Raw genomic sequence first — 17,767 nt, 5'->3', positions numbered from 1 at the left:
ATTTTATTTATATTCCCAAGCAGGCAAGCAGTGTGTTTCAACATACTACTGACTGGCATGTATAAATGGAGACAAAAGAAAACTATATACTAATGGAGGAAGAAATGTTGGTACACAGCTCGAGTAGGGGAGACGGCCATTCCCGGGTCCCAGCTGAGAGTTTCATTCAAGGAGATTCGAGTATATGAATGAATGAACCACCTTCTATCATTTTCACAGTTTCATGCATCTAGTTGGCATAGCAATAATATTTAGTCACTTATTTTTAGTCTCTATCACATCCGATGTTTGGATACCAATTACGATGACTAAACATGAGCTGACTATAAGACTAATTGCATATATGGGAGGCTGATTCATGAGACGAATCTATTAACCTAATTAATTTATTATTAGCACATGTTTACTCTAGCGCAATATTGTCAAATTATGAATTAATCAGACTTAATAGATTGATCTCACGAATTAGCTTCCATTTAAATTAGTTTTGTAATTTTAGTCCCTGCAAGCGGAGGCGGAGGCGGAGCTTGTACTGTACTTGGAAATGCTGACGGAGCCGCCAGGCTGTGCTCCTGCTGTATGTACGGAGCAGGCTGGGAGGGTCCTGGCCCGGCCCGGCCCAAAGGCCGCATCGGAACAAAACTGCTTGCTGCTAGTCTTCTCTCTCCTCTACTAGTGCTCTCTCTCTCTCTCTCTCTAGCTGGGGGGCTTTCGGTTTGTTCGTCGAGTAGTCGTGGCGTGCGACCGCAACGGCAATCCCCCTTTCCCCCTCCTCTCCTCTCCTCTCCTCTCGAACTGCACTGCATCTGCATTGGATTCGATTCACCGCAATCCCCTCCTCCTCAAGCCAGGTAGGCCTCCTCCATTCCCCCCATCTTCTTCTTCATCTCCGACTCCGAGGACATCCGGGCAGGGGACGTGCTCTGTGGAGCACTTGCATTTTGCTGGGGTTCTCCGCCGCGCCCTGCTCCGATGCCTTCTGCCCATGGGTGCGTTTGGCGACTAAGTCCCTCTCTCTCATCTCGTGCAGCCCAAGCCCAGGCATGGGGTCGAGGAGGGGAAGGCAGCAGCAGCAGCAGGGCTCACAGCCTCCGCACCCGCAGCCTGCTGCTGGAAGAGGCGGTCGTGCTCAGCAGGCACCGCGAGGAGGAGGTCGTGGAGGGAACCAGGGGCGCGGTGGATGGCGCCCGTCTCCTGTTCACGAGGCCCACCATCAGCAGCCAAGAGGTCGTCCTGGAGAGCATCCGGGCAGGGAATCTGGAACGCGCCCGCAACAGTACCCTCGTGCTGGTGCTGCTACGGGTGGCCAGGGGTCATCCACAGGATCATCAAGCCCTTCAGCTCCCGAGCTGCGCCAAGCAATGGAAGCTCCACATGAGCTTCCTCAAGCCTCACCACTGCAGGCAGGTCCTTCACAATCGCCACCCGAGATTCAGCCCATGGAGGAGCACAAACTCGCTGCAGGCCACCAGGTTGTGCCTGCAATTCCCGCCTCAAGCAAGTCACTCAGGTTTCCTTTGCGCCCAGGAAAAGGTAGTGTTGGCATCAGGTGTTTGGTTAAGGCCAATCATTTCTTTGCCCAACTTCCAGACAAGGATCTTCATCACTACGATGTGCGTCCACTCTAACTTGCAGCCTGCATTCTTGTCTTATCTTGAGGAATCTCGTGTCACATCCGAGTTACTTTCGACAGGTCTCAATCACACCGGAAGTTACATCACGAGTTCTTAGTCGAGCCATAATCAAGGAGCTGGTAAATCTCCACAAGCAATCTTACTTGGGTGGGCGGCTTCCAGCCTATGATGGTAGGAAGAGCCTGTACACAGCAGGCCCATTGCCGTTTACTTCCCAGGAATTTCATATCACTTTACTTGATGATGATGATGGCTCTGGTTCCGAGAGGTCTGCTCTTCATATTTTCCTCATCAAGTTATTTTCCCCTGCTCCACAGATTCATAGGATATGCTTTCTGAACTATTCGCTTTCTTTTGATGTAGGCGACGTAGGAAATTTAAGGTAGTCATTAAATTTGCTGCACGAGCCGACCTCCACTGTCTCGAGTTGTTTTTAGCTGGGAGGCATGCAGAAGCGCCTCAAAAGGCACTGCAAGTTCTTGATATTGTGCTGCGGGAGCTGCCTTCTGCAAGGTAATAATGAATCTCTAGTGTCATTGTAATTAGCAGCAGTGAACAAAGAAGAGAAGCCTGTATTTCTCAATTTGTTTCTCCACAGTTATGCACCATTTGGCCGGTCCTTCTTTTCGCCTGACTTAGGCCGAAGGCAGCCCCTTGGCGATGGATTAGAAAGCTGGAGGGGATTTTACCAGAGCATTAGGCCTACTCAGATGGGCCTCTCACTGAACATCGGTAATATAAAGCCTGATCCCCTTGGTAGCGAATTTGTGCATGTTTTCTATCTGTCTTTATTACTGCATGGTCTCGGTCATGGATTTTTTTGTTCCATTTGAGGCAAATGCACTTGAACTTTAACTGATGATTTCCTATCCATATTGAACACAAATATCCTGATTTTTTTTTGCTTTCTGTACCTTTTCAGATATGTCAGCAACAGCTTTCATTGAGCCATTACCTGTAATTGAATTTGTTGCACAACTGCTGAATTCTGACATTCACTCTAGGCCCCTCTCAGACGCGGAACGTGTGAAGGTGTTCTCACTGAACAAACCTTTTACCTGATATTTCATCTCATAGGAAGAACCTGTGTTCAAATGAAATATTGTGTATTGCTTTGAGGATAAAAATGTATAATTCTTGATGAACTAATCTAAACTGTTTGGATATAGAAACAACAAGTGGTAAAATGTAATCTGCACATTGTAAGTTGGTTTATGTCCTGGAGAAATAGTGCTCCTTGTTTTTTTGCTGTTTGTTGATGTTTTCATGTAGCACACTATTTCATATTGTTTGTCCGTAAGAGTGTTAATAGAAAAGTCATTAATGGTATTTTAGGTTGTATAACCAGAGAATATTTGATTTTACAATTTTCTTTATGTCACATATGACATCCACATGTCTTGCAGGGAAAAAAGTAATAGGTGAAACTGCAACTATACTTATGTCTCACATTGCTTGAACTACACTGGCATAAACTATTTAGCTGCATAGTAGATCAGTGTGTTGTCTTGCTCTTGTCAAATGCATTCTATACCCCCCCCCCCCCCCCCGGATCCAATCCAATACGAAAAGAAAAATCTTCTTCCAAAGAAAAAACATATGTGGTTTCTATTTTAATTGTGTAAGAAAAAAACACATATTCATATTTTGTTCACACCCCTAGGTCAAGAAGGCCTTGAGAGGAGTTAAGGTGGAAGTTACTCATCGTGGCAACATGCGGAGAAAGTATCGGATATCTGGATTAACAACTCAGGCGACTCGAGAGTTAACGTATGCAAGTTTCTCATTTAGTTTCTAAAGGCCTTTGCAATGCTACTTGAACTTTCCTGTAAAAGATTCACTGTTCTTTGTGCCGCAGTTTTCCTGTTGATGAAGGGGGCACAATGAAGTCAGTTGTACAATACTTTCAAGAGACATATGGCTTTGCCATCCAACACACCTACCTTCCTTGCCTTCAAGTTGGCAATCAACAGCGTCCAAATTACTTGCCTATGGAGGTAATTCTGAACATTGATTTTCTTCCTTGTTATGAATTTCCGTAACATGACTCCATTTCCAAATTTCCATGTCTCTTCTTTAACAAATCTTGCATTTTTTTTGGATTCTTTCATGAAAGTTTTTATGACTGTAGAGTTTGACTTTATCCAGGTCTGCAAAATAGTGGAAGGACAGAGGTACTCCAAGAGATTAAACCAAAATCAGATAAGAGCTCTTTTGGAGGAGACATGCCAGCACCCACGTGATCGTGAGCGTGATATAATTCAGGCATGTATCTTATTGTTTTTATGGTTTCATGTGGCTTCCTAATTTCGCCTCTGCAAGTTCAGATCATTCATGTTCAGCGCTTTATCTTGAGTGGACAGATGGTTAAACATAATGCCTATGATAAGGATGATTACGCGCAAGAGTTTGGCATTACGATTAGCGATCGTCTGGCATCAGTACAGGCACGGATTTTACCAGCTCCACGGGTAGGTTGACCCATTTTCTGTCTGTTTTGACCTTTCTGCTTCACCCTTAGTCATGCTCTCAGCAATACAAGTGTTATAAGCCAATGGAATATCCTCTCTTTAACACTGGGTATAGAATACCATAAAGTTGGTCCTAAGAAGATGCCTATTTGTAAACATATGGCTTCATTGACAAGCCTTTTTCTGTATTTTCGTTTAACACAGCTTAAGTACAATGAGACTGGTCAGGAGAAGGATTGCCTACCTAGAGTTGGTCAGTGGAATATGATGAACAAGGTAACTGCATGAATGTTCTTTTGTTCTTACAATTATTGGCCTGATGCGAGGGAAGTAGAGGAGGGAAGACAATATGCTGTCAACAATTTCATTGTTACTGGCCTAACTCTGGCCAGTTGCGCTTATTGTTCTAGTGCTATACTGCCTAATGACTGCTTTTACAGTAATCACACCTCCCCTTGTGCTTTGCATGATACATCATCTATGATTATATCAAGCTATTTTACTATATCTATATGATCAATAGGTCTTTAAGTTAGGAACTGACCCCAGTTGCTCCTGATAGTGGTGTGGTTTAATCTTACGCTATCCGGTTACCTGTGCGTGCAACAGATTTCCAGTAAAAAAGGGTATTTAATGTTCAAGGCTCTAACAATTGAATTATGTATAAAATAGAATGATGCCACAAAGAAACCACATGGGTAGAAAGTGGGGGCCCATCTTTGTATTATGTGGTTGATACATTACACAGATCATTGCACAGAAGATCCTTATGTAGAACCACCCACTACCACCACCAATGTGCTTTTTATAGAAGTATAATGATTTGTAAAACATCTCCCATCTTGGGTTTTTACGAAACATACAAGTCAGAAAAGCACCTTTTGTAAGTGCACAGTACAGATTGTTAAGTTGCATCTTGAAGTCAATATAGTTGTGTTAGCAATCAGCATGATCCAGTTCTAGACCGATTTTAAACACTGGCTTTTAGGTTTCAATTAAAAAAGATGTAGGCATTTCTTTATTGTGTATGCATGCTCACTGTTCTTTTTACTTTCCCTATCCAGAAAATGGTAAATGGTGGCAAAGTCAGAAGCTGGATATGTGTCAATTTTGCTCGCAATATGCAAGAGAGTGTTGTTCGTGGGTTCTGTCATGAACTCGCACTGATGTGCCAAGCGTCAGGAATGGCAAGTATTCTTGACACGTCTCCTGCAAAACTTTCATATTGACATTAAGGGGGCACCTCAAGTTCCTTATATAAATGCATCAACATGAACATTAGGATTTGCACTTCATCGACTCGTATACAACAGTAACATTACATGCGTAATCATTAGGATTTTGCTCGGGAGCCTGTTCTTCCACCTCTATATGCACGTCCTGATCAAGTGGAGCGAGCTCTAAAAGCTAGGTACCATGATGCCATGAACGTTCTTGGACCTCAACGCAAGGATCTTGATTTACTTATCGGAATACTACCCGATAATAACGGCTCACTTTATGGTACACGAACTGCAGTACTAGCTTCTTATTTGTTCGATTCTCATTATATTGTTGTTCATGTGAGGTCCTTGCCAACATTACTTGTCTCCTTGCCTGATGCTAGGTGATTTGAAGCGTGTGTGTGAAATAGATCTTGGGATAGTTTCGCAGTGCTGTTGTACGAAGCAGGTGTTCAAAATGAACAAACAAATTCTTGCAAATCTTGCTCTGAAGATAAATGTCAAGGTGAAGTACCCTCCAGTTTTGTCCTTTACAAGTTATACTTCTTTGTGTTCCTCAAGTTGACAGCATGTAATTTGGCAAAGGTTGGAGGCAGGAACACCGTACTGGTAGATGCAGTCTCAAGGCGGATTCCTCTGGTTACTGACAGACCTACAATTATATTTGGTGCTGATGTGACTCATCCTCATCCTGGAGAGGACAGCAGCCCTTCAATTGCTGCTGTAAGTAGAATTACAACTTCACTCTTTAGGTTTAATGCCTAATTACCTGTTCTTGTCCTGATTTTCACTTTGAGAAAAGTTCTTATTTAGTTTGTTAACCAGTAACTCTATGTTGTAGGTTGTGGCCTCCCAAGATTGGCCAGAAGTGACAAAATATGCTGGATTAGTTTCTGCTCAAGCTCATCGGCAAGAATTGATAGAGGATTTGTATAAGGTCTGGCAAGACCCACAGAGAGGGACAGTTAGTGGTGGAATGATAAGGTGCACTGCTTATTATTTCGATTTTTTCTTTCCTTAAGAAAGGAACATGGAGTGATCGAATGACAAGGTTTATCATGCATTTTTCAGTTTCTCTTTCTTCAATGCAATTAATTTGTTACATCACGAAATTACAGGGAGCTACTTATATCCTTCAAAAAATCAACCGGGGAGAAGCCCCAGCGAATAATATTTTACAGGTCTGTGCTCTCGAGTTGAACACTGGTACTCTGCTTTCTGCTTTCTCTACAGCTTAATCTTCTTTGTGCTTATCAGGGATGGTGTTAGTGAAGGACAATTTTATCAAGTTCTGCTGTATGAGCTCAATGCAATCCGAAAGGTAAGTATATGACCAGATCAGGCATGTTCATATGTGGATGCTACAATTAAATATGATCTCTGTGTCCCTCAGGCCTGTGCCTCCCTGGAAGCAAACTACCAACCTAAGGTGACTTTTGTTGTGGTTCAGAAGCGCCATCATACCAGATTATTTGCTCACAACCACAATGATCAAAATTCAATTGACAGGAGTGGAAACATACTCCCAGGTAAATTTTAACATTACCTTGTACCTCGTAGCTTTACTATGTTAATACTGATATTCATTACTGCCACTTATTATCTGACATAATGCTTCTGCCATGATGCACATTTCGAAAGGTACGGTTGTAGATTCGAAGATCTGCCATCCTACTGAATTTGACTTCTACTTGTGCAGCCATGCTGGCATTAAGGTATGCACCATGGTTTGGTTGCATCTCTTATGTCATATAATGCCATTCTAACACACAAGTCATCACATACTTCATGTATAGGGTACTAGCCGTCCAGCTCATTATCATGTCTTGTGGGATGAGAACAACTTCTCTGCTGATGGGTTGCAGACTCTTACCAACAACCTCTGTTACACGTAAGTGTGTCTTTCTCTGGCGAAATTTCCTATTAGAATATTATTTTTCTAACTTGCACCATATGTGCAGTTATGCAAGGTGCACGCGCTCTGTATCAATCGGTAAGCTATCCACTCATCCAGGAATTGTTTTTGGCAGTTCCACCACTGTCTTGCTTCATGGCTAAAATCATGTTTTCATTTGCAGTTCCACCGGCATATTATGCTCATCTGGCTGCCTTCCGTGCTCGTTTCTACATGGAACCAGAGACCTCGGACAGTGGTTCTGTGGCAAGTGGTCCTGCAGGCCGTGGACCGCAATCAGCATCCCGTAGCACTCGCCCCCCTGGTGGTGCAGCTGTTAGGCCACTTCCGGCTCTGAAGGATAATGTAAAGAGGGTCATGTTCTACTGCTGAGGCTAGGCTTTGGTGGCTTATGGTACCCGCACTTGTAAATATGGGAAGAGAGTAATAATCTGGCAGCTGCTATTTTACATGCTGTACTGTTACCGTTTGCTATGCTGATGTCCATATGCTAGGATATGTCACTCATGCTGTCTCTTTTAATGGTAATACCCTCAGTTACTAGTGAGTAATTCCGCTGCCCCGTATGTGTTGTGTAAAGCAATTGGTATTTCGGTATGGTGCTTTTGAAGCTCCGTGGGAGGAGCCTGTGGCGGAAATTAAAGAAACGAAGTGTATCCTTTGAATTTTCAGCATCAGTCTGAACACTTCATTTGGTGACCCAATCTAAATAGGCAATTAGTTGGCTCTGTTGTTCCTGTTCTTATGTCAGGCTGGTGGGAATTCATGTTTCATGCAAAATGCCGCTCTGGTCAGTATGTATTTCTTCCACAATCATCATGGAAAGCTGTGATTTTATTCATGTGGTTATTTTTCATACATCTTTCCAAATCAATACAGGCATGAGAAAAATGAGGAAACACATTGTAGCTCGGGTACACATCTGGTTTTTGGCACTTCAAGCAGCGTTGGAGAGATGGGAGGCTGGGAGCACAGGTCCAAGTAAGCTGCTCTCAATCCTGCACATGTTAGATACAGACAGTATTTATACTCATTCATCACGGATTTCTTATGAATCTATCAAATCCTTGTGTTCTGCAGCTGCAGCATGGTATGCTCTCACCTCTGGATCCTTATCTGTGTCTTCCTGCGCAACAAACCATGATCAGTCAGTTCAGCTGCTTCCCCGCTCTTTCTTCAGTAAATTTCTTAAGAGTTGACACACTTGCCTTTCTTTTGGCCTTGATACCAATCTATCTGGCACTGCAGCTGCCGCAGGTTGCTCGGGTCGTTCGCCCTCTTCTGGCACGGTCTTTGCCTGAAAACATCATTAAGTTCAAAAGTTTATGTTCTTGAGGTATCGTAAAATCCACCTAGTTCGGGTACTCAACTCACCAGCTTCCGAAACTGAAGGTTGTAGAACATCTGTAGGTAGCGCTGTTTTGCCTCTCTCTTCTTTGTTCATAGTCCTCCAGAAGCCATACATTGACGCCATGTTCAGAACTTTGGTTGCATAGATCTGCCATGTGTAGCTACATTCAAAGACAATACACGCATCACACATGATTGTTTTTTTTTAACCATCAGTGGAGACACGAGGACACTTTTACCATTCATAGATGCACTGCAGTTCAGCAGTGGACATTTTGTTCCAGTACATGGGATCTTACTTGCATTTCTGAAAGAAGTCAGCAATCTTGTTGCTTGCCTCTTTTCCATCAAGTGGATTGATATGGAAACCCGAGACCTCATTTACGATGATCTCTACGGGGCCTCCCTGATTTGTTGCAAAGGTTGGCAGCCCACAGTTCATTGCCTCGATGACAGTTAATCCGAACGCTTCATAGAGTGCAGGCTGAAAGGCATAGCAGTAGATGACTAGGTTAGCACTGATTTTTATGAATAGCATCAGCTTCGATGACCTGGCTATATGTTGTCACCTGTGATACCCCGATACGTCCAGGAGACCACGTATCCCGTATCCGATACGTATCGGATACGGATACGCTGGGGATACGTATCCATCGCGTATCGGTGTACTGGGCTGCAATGGGCCTTGAAACTCAATTTTGGATACGTATCTATTGCTGTATCCGCCTCCTCTGGCCCTCCATCCGCGCGAGGAGCAGCCGCCGGCGGGCTGCTGTTTCCCCGCCTCCTCTGGTTCTCCATCGAGCAGGACACGAGACGCCTCCTCTAGTCTCCCCTCGAGCAGGACCCCTGGTGGCCGCCGTGCAGATCCGCTAGGTGGGGACGCCGTGCGCCGTTGAGGGAGGACGGGATAGCAAGCTGAAGCGGCAGCGGAGGAGGTGAGCCTGGAGGAGGGGGCGTCGGCGGAGGAGGCTGAGGTAGAGTGGGTGGCGGCGACGGAGGAGGCTGAGGCGGAGCGGGTGGCGGCGGCGGCGGTGGAGGCAGGGGTGGGCGACGTTGTCCTAGGCAGCGGAAGAGGAAGCAGGGGCGGGAGGGCGGCGACGGCCTCTGCAGCAGAGGAGACGGGTGGAGGAGGAGGCAGGGGTGGGAAGCCACGAATGGATAGGGTGGAGGCTAGAGATAAAGGTGGAGCTAAGTTTTCGGTTGGGCTGCTTGCTTGTTTTGATGGGCCTTCTATCTAATTTGAGGCCCACTATTCTCTGATTTTCCTAAAGAGTGCATAGCGCCTTGTGCAACATTGCCATATTCCCTATGAAATACGTACTAACATGAATTGACTCCATTCTAGAGAAGCCATTATTATTATTAGTGGAGAAAATACTTTGTGGCGCTGCATTATTATTATTATTATTTTATTTTTTAAATAGTAAACGTATCCTCGTATCGGGTTTTTTAAGAAATTGCCGTATCCGCGTATCCATATCCGTGCAACTTAGGTTATCCGTGCAACTTAGGTTGTCCCCCTTGGGCTGGTCATATACCTGAACAAAGGCTCCCTTGGTATCTGATATGCAACTTAGGTTATCCGTGCAACTTAGGTTGTCCCCCTTGGGCTGGTCATATACCTGAACAAAGGCTCCCTTGGTATCTGATATGCAACGGTAAAGTTCCCCGTTGCACACACGGTCTGTCTGGGCTTTTATCCAGCGGATTTGCCCCTTGAGCTGGTACTTGTTGATCAAACTGTGCATCTTGTTTGTCTCCTCAATCTCCTCCCTGTCCTTAGACTGCGAGGGGTCTAGGAGGCCGCCCACAACCACAAGGTTGGCAAGGTCCCTGAGCCTCTTGTTCTGACCATACCATTCAACTAGCCCAGTGATGTTCTTCACCTTGTCGAGCCTTGCCATTGAAAATATGACCGGCTTGCTCCTGTCTTCCAGGTAGCCTCTGGTCGCATTATATCATGGTTGAGACTCATCAGCAAGATTATTATATTTTGCCAAAAATCAAAAGAAAAAGCAAGCCCTGGATGTCATGTATGGCTGGGCAAAAAACCCGATACCCGAAGCCCGAACCCGAAAAACCCGAGCCCGAAAAACCCGAACCATAATACGGGTTCCAGCCCACGGTACCCGAAATTAATATGGGTAGTTCGGGTTTTGGGCCACGGTACCCGAAATACCCGATTTACCCGAAAAATTCGTCAGCCCATTAGCCCAAGTAAATTGCAGCCCAGCCCACCACCAACACAAAGCGTCCAAGCCTAACCCTAACCCCACGCCGTGCCCCCAGACGGCCAGACGCGACTCGCCAGACCCAGACGCCCAGACCCCGCGCCGTCCCAATCCCAACCCCGCGCCGCGCCACCGCCCCAACACCGCGCCGCGCCGCCGCCGGAGGCGCCTCGATCCACCCTCTATCCTGCCCCCTCCGCGCTGCTGCAGCCCACTCGCGCTGCTGCACCACCCTCTATCCTGCCCCCTCCGCGCCGCTGCCGGAGGCGCCTCGATCCAGATCCAGGTAACCCTCCGCCGCGGCAACTGCTTCTCTCTTTCTCCTCACTCGGGCGCGCTGCAGTCGGTTGCTTCGTGCTCTGCAGATTATCTGCTCTGCTGCGACCGTTTTTTCATGGTGTTCTGCAGATTCTCTGCTCTGCTGCGAGCCCTTGAATCCAAAAGTTTTTCATTTATATTTTTTTGTTGCGGATCTGTTTATTTGTATTACGCTGGACTTGATGCGCGGAGGGGACTATCAATTTACTTTCTAGGGGTTCTCCATGTTTAGGGGATTTGTTAGTTCTCGGTCAGATCTAGTTGTATTTATCGTTTTCAAGCAATAAGTTCTTTTTTTGTCCGCAAAATCTGTGTTTTGCGGGTGGGGCAACTTGCTCTTTGATTTTGCTGGGTCAAGCTGTTTTCGTCGGTTATACGGTGAAGGATTTACAGCGCGGATCTTAGTTTTACTTCCTCTGGAATTAGGAATAGTTGCAGCTTGACATTTATTTAAATAAAAGGTGGTCAAACCGCCAATCCACGGGCTGTTGTTTGCTAGCATCAATCGTAGAGTGGTCAGTTCAGTGTTCACAGATCACAAATGATTTATCACAAGCAACACCAACAGGAAGCAACTCCAAGTCGATCTCCAAACCTAGGTCATCTACATCTTAAAAAGGTAATGCTCTAATGGTTTTTACTTTTTTTTTCAATCTCTGTTATGTTAATGAAAATCCCTGTCTTATTGCTTTGCATTTAGGGTGGTGCAGTGGTGCTGCTGGACAGATGGAGTACTGCCGTGCTGGGTGGTTTGGACTTTGGAAGCGAATCTGTCTTAGTCATGTAGTTTTTTCATCTATGATTTGATTTGTGTGCTTCAAAACTATGTTTATTAATTGTGATATGTGAAGTGTGAACTGTCACGGTTTGGATGTGTGAAGTGTTAGTTAATTTCGTTTGAACTGTCAGTTTGGACGTGTGAACTGGATGTATGGTTGAGTGTATTTGATTTGATTTTATACTGCGTATGTGGAGTTCCAGAATTTCGGGTAATTCGGGTAAAACCCGAACCCGAATTTTCGGGTACCCGAATTTTCGGGTTCTTCTTTTTTCCAACTGATTTCGGGTATCATTTTTGGAAACCCGAAATTCCTAAAACCCGAACTACCCGACCCGAAAATTTCGGGTAACCCGAATGCCCAGCCATAATGTCATGTGTGTACTTACATGTGCTCGTCATTGTCCTCTTTGCTGTAGACTAGCTCCTCGATCTGCGGGTGCAATTCTGTAAGGCGCTTCTGCTTTGTGAAGGCGTAGTGGCTCTCATACTGGCCAGGCTTGTCTTTGCTGTTGCAAAGTAGCTTGCTTGATGAGTTGTGGGACATTGCCAAGCCATTCGTTCGCAACAGAGGTTGTCACAGCCAAAAAAAAAAAAAAAAAAAAATTCCCTGCCGGGCCCACCCGTCAGCCTCTCCCTTCTCCTTCCCCTGTCCTGCTCGGCGCGCCGCGCCGCACGCGTCGCCGCCGCCGGCGTCCATCCTCACGAGTTGCGCCACGTGATGGCCATCCTCGCGTCCCGTGCCACCCCTTCCTTCTTCCCTCGCCCCCTCTTCTTATCCGCGTCGAGGTCGGCCCCGTTCCCCGCCTCAAACCCTAGCTCCGACTCCCCATTGCCGCCGCCCCCGAGCTCCGTCACCGCCACGATTCGTCACCGCCGGTGAGGTCCTCCCCGATCTAGCATGCACGCCACCTAGTCCTCCCCATCCTCGACCGATTTCGCCCCTAACCCGGCCCCCTCTTCCTCCCTGCAGGGCCGCCGGCGAGAGCCTCGGTCCGCCGCCGCCTCCGCTCGTCGCGCCGCCCCCTCATCGCCGTTCCCTGCCCGTGCCGCCGCTGGTGAGCCTCACCGCCACCTCCGCATCCCCGTGCGCACCTCCCCTTCCCCGCTCTGGCCCCGCCCCGTCGCGCTGCCTCGCGCCGCCGCTGCTCGCCGTGGCCGCGCACGCGCGTGCGCGCGCACCGCGCGACGCGCGCGACGCCGTGGCCGCGCCCACGCCGCGTTCAAGGCCAGCCTCGCCTTGACCCGGCTGGGTGGGCCGCTGGCCCGTGGGCCCTGCCTGTCAGCCACTGGGCTGGCCGGCTGGGGTGCATCTAGCGTTTTTCTAGGTGTTTAGTTGAGTAGCAAGTTTGCAAATTTTGTAGAAATTCATGTATAACTTAAAAAATTATGAAACTTGTTTTGTTGGATTCCTCTATCTGAGATCTACTTAGGAAAAATATTGTTTTGCATGTTACCTTGTTGTAGATTTATTTATAGTTTTATCTTGCAAAAGTGAGTTTAATGCTTGGTTATTTGTATACTACTCGAAAAATGCCAAACCAAATTTTGTTAGGTTCCTCGTGAAATATTATTTCCATTAGTGCAACTTACTCATGTGTTTCTTTGCTGTTAGTTAGGTTTTCATTTCGATTTCGTGCTTGCTGTCCAAAATGTGGTTTAATATAGAACTTTTTACTGGAAAGTTAGAAAATAGTAAAACTAGTTTTGTTAGCCTTGTGTTCCTGCCTAGTTTGCATGATAATTTTCTTGGATTTGTTTAGTTAAGTTTGCATTCCTTTTCTGATTTACCTTGTTTAGAGTGGCTAAAAACTCATATATTTATGGTTACTTATAGGAAAATGCTTTTGCTGCAAAACCAATTTTCATGAGTCCCTTGCAATGTCTTCTGCATTCTCAAATTATTTCATGATTTATTCTTGTTGTTTAGTTCATTTCTTAATTCTTGCAATGCATTCATGCATTTTAGTGACCGAACCCGTGGAGCCCACCGAGTCCGTGGAGCCTGAACCCGGAGCCCCGTTCGTGGTCGAGCCGAAAGTTAACCCAGGCAAGCAACTAAGCATATTCCTTGCACCTATTTAATCTGATTTAGTTTAGCTATCTCACCGGGTAATGTTGGGTTATATATTTTATGTATGCATTGCATGCTTGTACCTACTTTGATGCATTATCCTTCCTTGAATTGTTCAACCATGTCATTGCCACACATTAGTCCGTTACTCACTTAAACTCGACTAGATGCTTAGCCCTGCTTAGAATACTACATTGCTTGCTAGAAAGGAATGGTTTGTAGTATCACACTTACCTGGGTATCCTTGATCGCACTTGAGCATCTGGCGCAAGTAGAGTGCAGTATCGAGATTCGAGCGGAATGGTAGGGCCTAGTGAATGGAGTCATATGGGCACAGTCCGCTTGGATCGTTTAAGGACCGTCCGTGGATGACGTCGGCTTTGAGCACCTTTCCGTGCTACCACATATCCTATATAATGGTACGGATAAGCCAATTACCTTCCTTGACTTGATCATTGATGTACAATCCTAGATACATGGCTACGGGCTATGCAGAGAGGCTTAGAGGTGTCCCCGGGTGGACCTACGAGTAGGAAAGTTTAGAAATGTCCCCGGTGGAAACTAAGTCTCTACGCGTAAACTAGGTGTGAAGATTTCAATGATCGAGCCATGTTGGGAACGGTTGACGCGAGTACCCCCTTATCCAACAATGGCCGGTGGGTGAGTTGCATGGTCCTTGCGTCGTGTGGGTAAAGTAGTACACCCTTGCAAGGTTATAATCAATTCGAATTGCCGCGCTCTCGGTTATGAGCAAGCTCTTTGTCCGTCGAACTCTTCGTAGAAAGTTCCGGTTTTGATGGGAATGGTTCATGGCACCTCTGTGCCTCATTATATTGTATACTCTTAATGTACTAAAATTGTTTAGGGGTTTGGGCAACATTAATCAATTTTGATAGGTGATAGTGTAGAGAGCTAATGCTTATACAATAATTACTTAACCTTAAAGCTTTTACTTGAGACATTGCATGATCCTTGTATATGTAATCGCGTAAGTCTTGCGAGTATCTTTTGTACTCATGTTGCTTTCTAAACCTAGTTGCAGGTGAGCCGGAAGTGGTGTTCGGCCATTTCTACCCCGCTGATCCTAATGCGGGGGAAGAGTAGGTCGTAGTGGCTGTAACGATGTCCTTGAGCAAGGCATCATTACTTTCGTAAGTCTTTATCATAATCGAGCTTCGTGAGAGCATGTAAATGCAATAAACTTTATGTTTATGTTTAATATGATTTTCGTGAGCCCAAGGCTTGTAATGGAACTTGTTTGAACCCTCCTATGTTGAATTTGTAATGTTAAGCTGTGAACTCTGGTAATGTAAAACTGCTCTTTGTGGATTATTGGCGATGTATTTGATTGTAAACAGTATGTGCATATGCTGATTCTGGGCGTATGTTGGAGCACATACCGGGACTACCGGATTTGATATTATTTTGGATGAATGACGTGTTGGTTATTCATGTCTCTAGATGTGGGATAGCACGTGGCACGCTCTCCGGCAAGCACGTGTTAACTCTCATCTGGGTGATAATGGCCGGCGGTTCGTTTAAAATAGTATCAAATTGGGCGGTTCTCACAGAGGTTAGCAATGCAAAGACAAGCAAACAAACCTTCCAGCTATTTCTTGGTAGGTGCTAGCGATGATGAAGTCGCTGGTGTTCATGGCAATCATATCAGCAGTAAATTGGCAGGAGAAATGGTACTTGTGGTCCATTTCTCTCCACTTGAGATCCGAGTCCTCACACTTTGTCTTCTCAAGAGCATGAGCGATCGTCCCCTGTCGATGCACAAGTAAGGTTTTTGTCAAATTTATTGGCTGGTGGTTTTACATTGCATTGCATGGGTTATATATATGATGGGCCGTTATTCATCACCTGGGTGACTCCTAGTTTCCTTGACACGAGGGATGCTACTAAGTTGCCATCAGTGTAGTTGCCGATGACCAAGTCTGGTTTTCCCTGCAACATGTCAGGGATCTTGGCACAGGAGTCCTGAAGTAGAGCATTCAATTTGTCAGCCAGTCCCAAAAAGGAATGAATATATAATGCTGTTGGAAGAAATGAATGCATATACTATACCTGTCAACAAGGAATGGATATATATATATATTTTTTTTGAAAAGAAAGACAAGGAATAAATAATGTAATGCAAACCTCGGCGTATCTCTCCAGGTAAGGATAAATGTCGAAGCGGGAGACCCAGTGGGGCAGATCCTTGCCGTCTTCAGTCTTGAATGGCACGTGGAGGATGGTGGAGTGGCTTGTGTTGTGGACGGGTTCAAGCTCGACGTTGCATTTGGTGGCCTTGCTGGCTTCTGGTATGAGCCTTGTTAGCTGGAATAACAGTATGTATTTCAACTTGATTATTGAAGCTGCAAATTGATTAATTAATGCTACATGTATATATATGTTTCAGGAAGGAATACACACACACACACACAGTAGTACCACAAGAATCCTAGGCGTGAGATCGAGGAGGAGGCCCTGTTGCTTGATCCTTCGGAGGAGCTCGTCTTCGAGGGCCCTGACTTGGTCCAGGATGTAGACGACCTGGCCGCCGGTGTCTGGCATCCCCAGGACCTCGTCCTGCCCGAAGTATCCGTGGATGGAGAAGATGACGATGTTGAAGACCGACGGCACCCTGCTGAAGAACCTGGCCATGTTGGTGGGGTCCGGTGCCTGCAGCACCTTGGAGAGGTAGGTGATGGTCTCCCTGCACGCCTAGGCGGTGGCGCCCCACCCTCTGTCCAGCCCCCACTCCTGAAACCTGTGCTCAAACCTTTGGTACGGCGTGCTGCCGTGCAGGCCGGCGAGGAAGGCCTCGGCGAGGAGCAGCGCCGTCTGGAGCTTGCTGACGGTGTCGATGACGGTGCCATTGACCATGAGGTTGTGGCCCGGTGGGTGAGCGCGAGCAGGTACTGGAGCAGCGGCTCCATGCCTCCCGGGGCGGCGAGCTTGGAAGACATGAACCTGGAGACCAAGTGCATCCCGTTGCCGATGGAGGAAGGCAGCGTGAGCCGAGGCGTGGAGAGGTCGTCCAGGGCGCCGAAATCCACCTCGAGCAGCTCGTCGCCGTCGTGGTCGTGGTGTGTTATTAGGATCTCCTTGCACTTTAGGTATTGGGATGGCGTGATCTGCTCCGCGCTGAGGTCGGCGGAGTGGACCTTGATGTACTCCCAGATGCCCGGGTTGGTCCTGACTGCCAGGTTGACGTGGGGAGGGAGCACCACGGCCTCGTGCGTGCAGCTCCTCCAGCGCGCAGCTGCTGCCTCTTCATCAGCCTGCTGCCCCTGGCCACGTACCTCTGGAAGCACCGCTTCATGTGGTAGCGGCTCTGCCGCAGCGCCTCCGGCATCATGTCGGCGATGCTGTCGGGCCTGCTGAACCCGCCGCCGGCCATGCTTGCTGCAAGACTACTAGCTAGCGATCGTCCGATCCGTACTATATATGAAGGCGACGATAGATATGATGATGATGATGATGTCCTCCCATATATATAATACAGTCCTAGAATATGTAGAATCAAAAGCAAGCAAGCATTGCAATTGTTGGGACTGGCTGGAGGCAAGGCATTGCCAATCCACTAGGCGGCAGGGCCCCTGCCGCCAATCCACTGGGATGGGCGGCAGGGGCCTGCCGCCCGTCAGGGGGGCGGCAGGCTCCCGCGGCAGGGGGCCTGCCGCCCGTCAGGGGGGCGGCAGGCTCCCCAATCCTGTATAAAAGGGTTTCCCTCCTCCTCCCCCCTCATTTGCTTCCCACGACATCCAGAGAGCGGGAGG

At 46.9% G+C, this 17,767-nt stretch overlaps 1 protein-coding gene, 1 long non-coding RNA gene and 1 pseudogene across 2 annotated transcripts; 2 read left to right on the top strand and 1 right to left on the bottom strand.

The window, feature by feature from the left end:
- Positions 1-669: 669 nt before the first annotated feature.
- Positions 670-7,947, top strand: LOC120657726 (protein argonaute 1C-like). Its single transcript, XM_039936147.1, has 23 exons — positions 670-851; positions 1,031-1,613; positions 1,694-1,902; positions 1,998-2,147; positions 2,233-2,366; positions 2,557-2,666; positions 3,298-3,404; positions 3,493-3,631; positions 3,783-3,899; positions 3,998-4,105; positions 4,310-4,381; positions 5,170-5,292; positions 5,443-5,608; positions 5,712-5,833; positions 5,914-6,051; positions 6,170-6,312; positions 6,447-6,509; positions 6,586-6,649; positions 6,722-6,857; positions 6,970-7,043; positions 7,125-7,219; positions 7,290-7,321; positions 7,407-7,947. Exons 2-23 carry the CDS (start codon positions 1,044-1,046, stop codon positions 7,613-7,615), a joined length of 3,081 nt encoding a protein of 1,026 aa, XP_039792081.1. The 5' UTR covers positions 670-851; positions 1,031-1,043; the 3' UTR covers positions 7,616-7,947.
- Positions 7,948-8,042: 95 nt separating this feature from the next.
- On the bottom strand, positions 8,043-17,415 carry LOC120657727 (annotated as a pseudogene).
- LOC120657728 lies at positions 10,876-12,104 on the top strand. Its single transcript, XR_005668281.1, has 2 exons — positions 10,876-11,764; positions 11,846-12,104. It is a non-coding gene; the product is annotated as an uncharacterized LOC120657728 (long non-coding RNA).
- Positions 17,416-17,767: the final 352 nt, after the last annotated feature.

Source organism: Panicum virgatum, chromosome 1N, assembly GCF_016808335.1.
Source record: "Panicum virgatum strain AP13 chromosome 1N, P.virgatum_v5, whole genome shotgun sequence".
Classification (NCBI taxonomy): Eukaryota; Viridiplantae; Streptophyta; class Magnoliopsida; order Poales; family Poaceae; genus Panicum; species Panicum virgatum.
This window is presented reverse-complemented; position numbering and strand designations above follow the sequence as displayed.

Excerpts from the sequence above, each read along its gene's own strand:
- LOC120657726 (XM_039936147.1), top strand. The coding sequence starts at position 1,044 with ATGGGGTCGAGGAGGGGAAGGCAGCAGCAGCAGCAGGGCTCACAGCCT. Across the intron at positions 5,293-5,442 it reads TGTGCCAAGCGTCAGGAATG|GATTTTGCTCGGGAGCCTGT; the intron begins GCAAGTATTCTT and ends CGTAATCATTAG. Across the intron at positions 5,609-5,711 it reads TAATAACGGCTCACTTTATG|GTGATTTGAAGCGTGTGTGT; the intron begins GTACACGAACTG and ends GCCTGATGCTAG.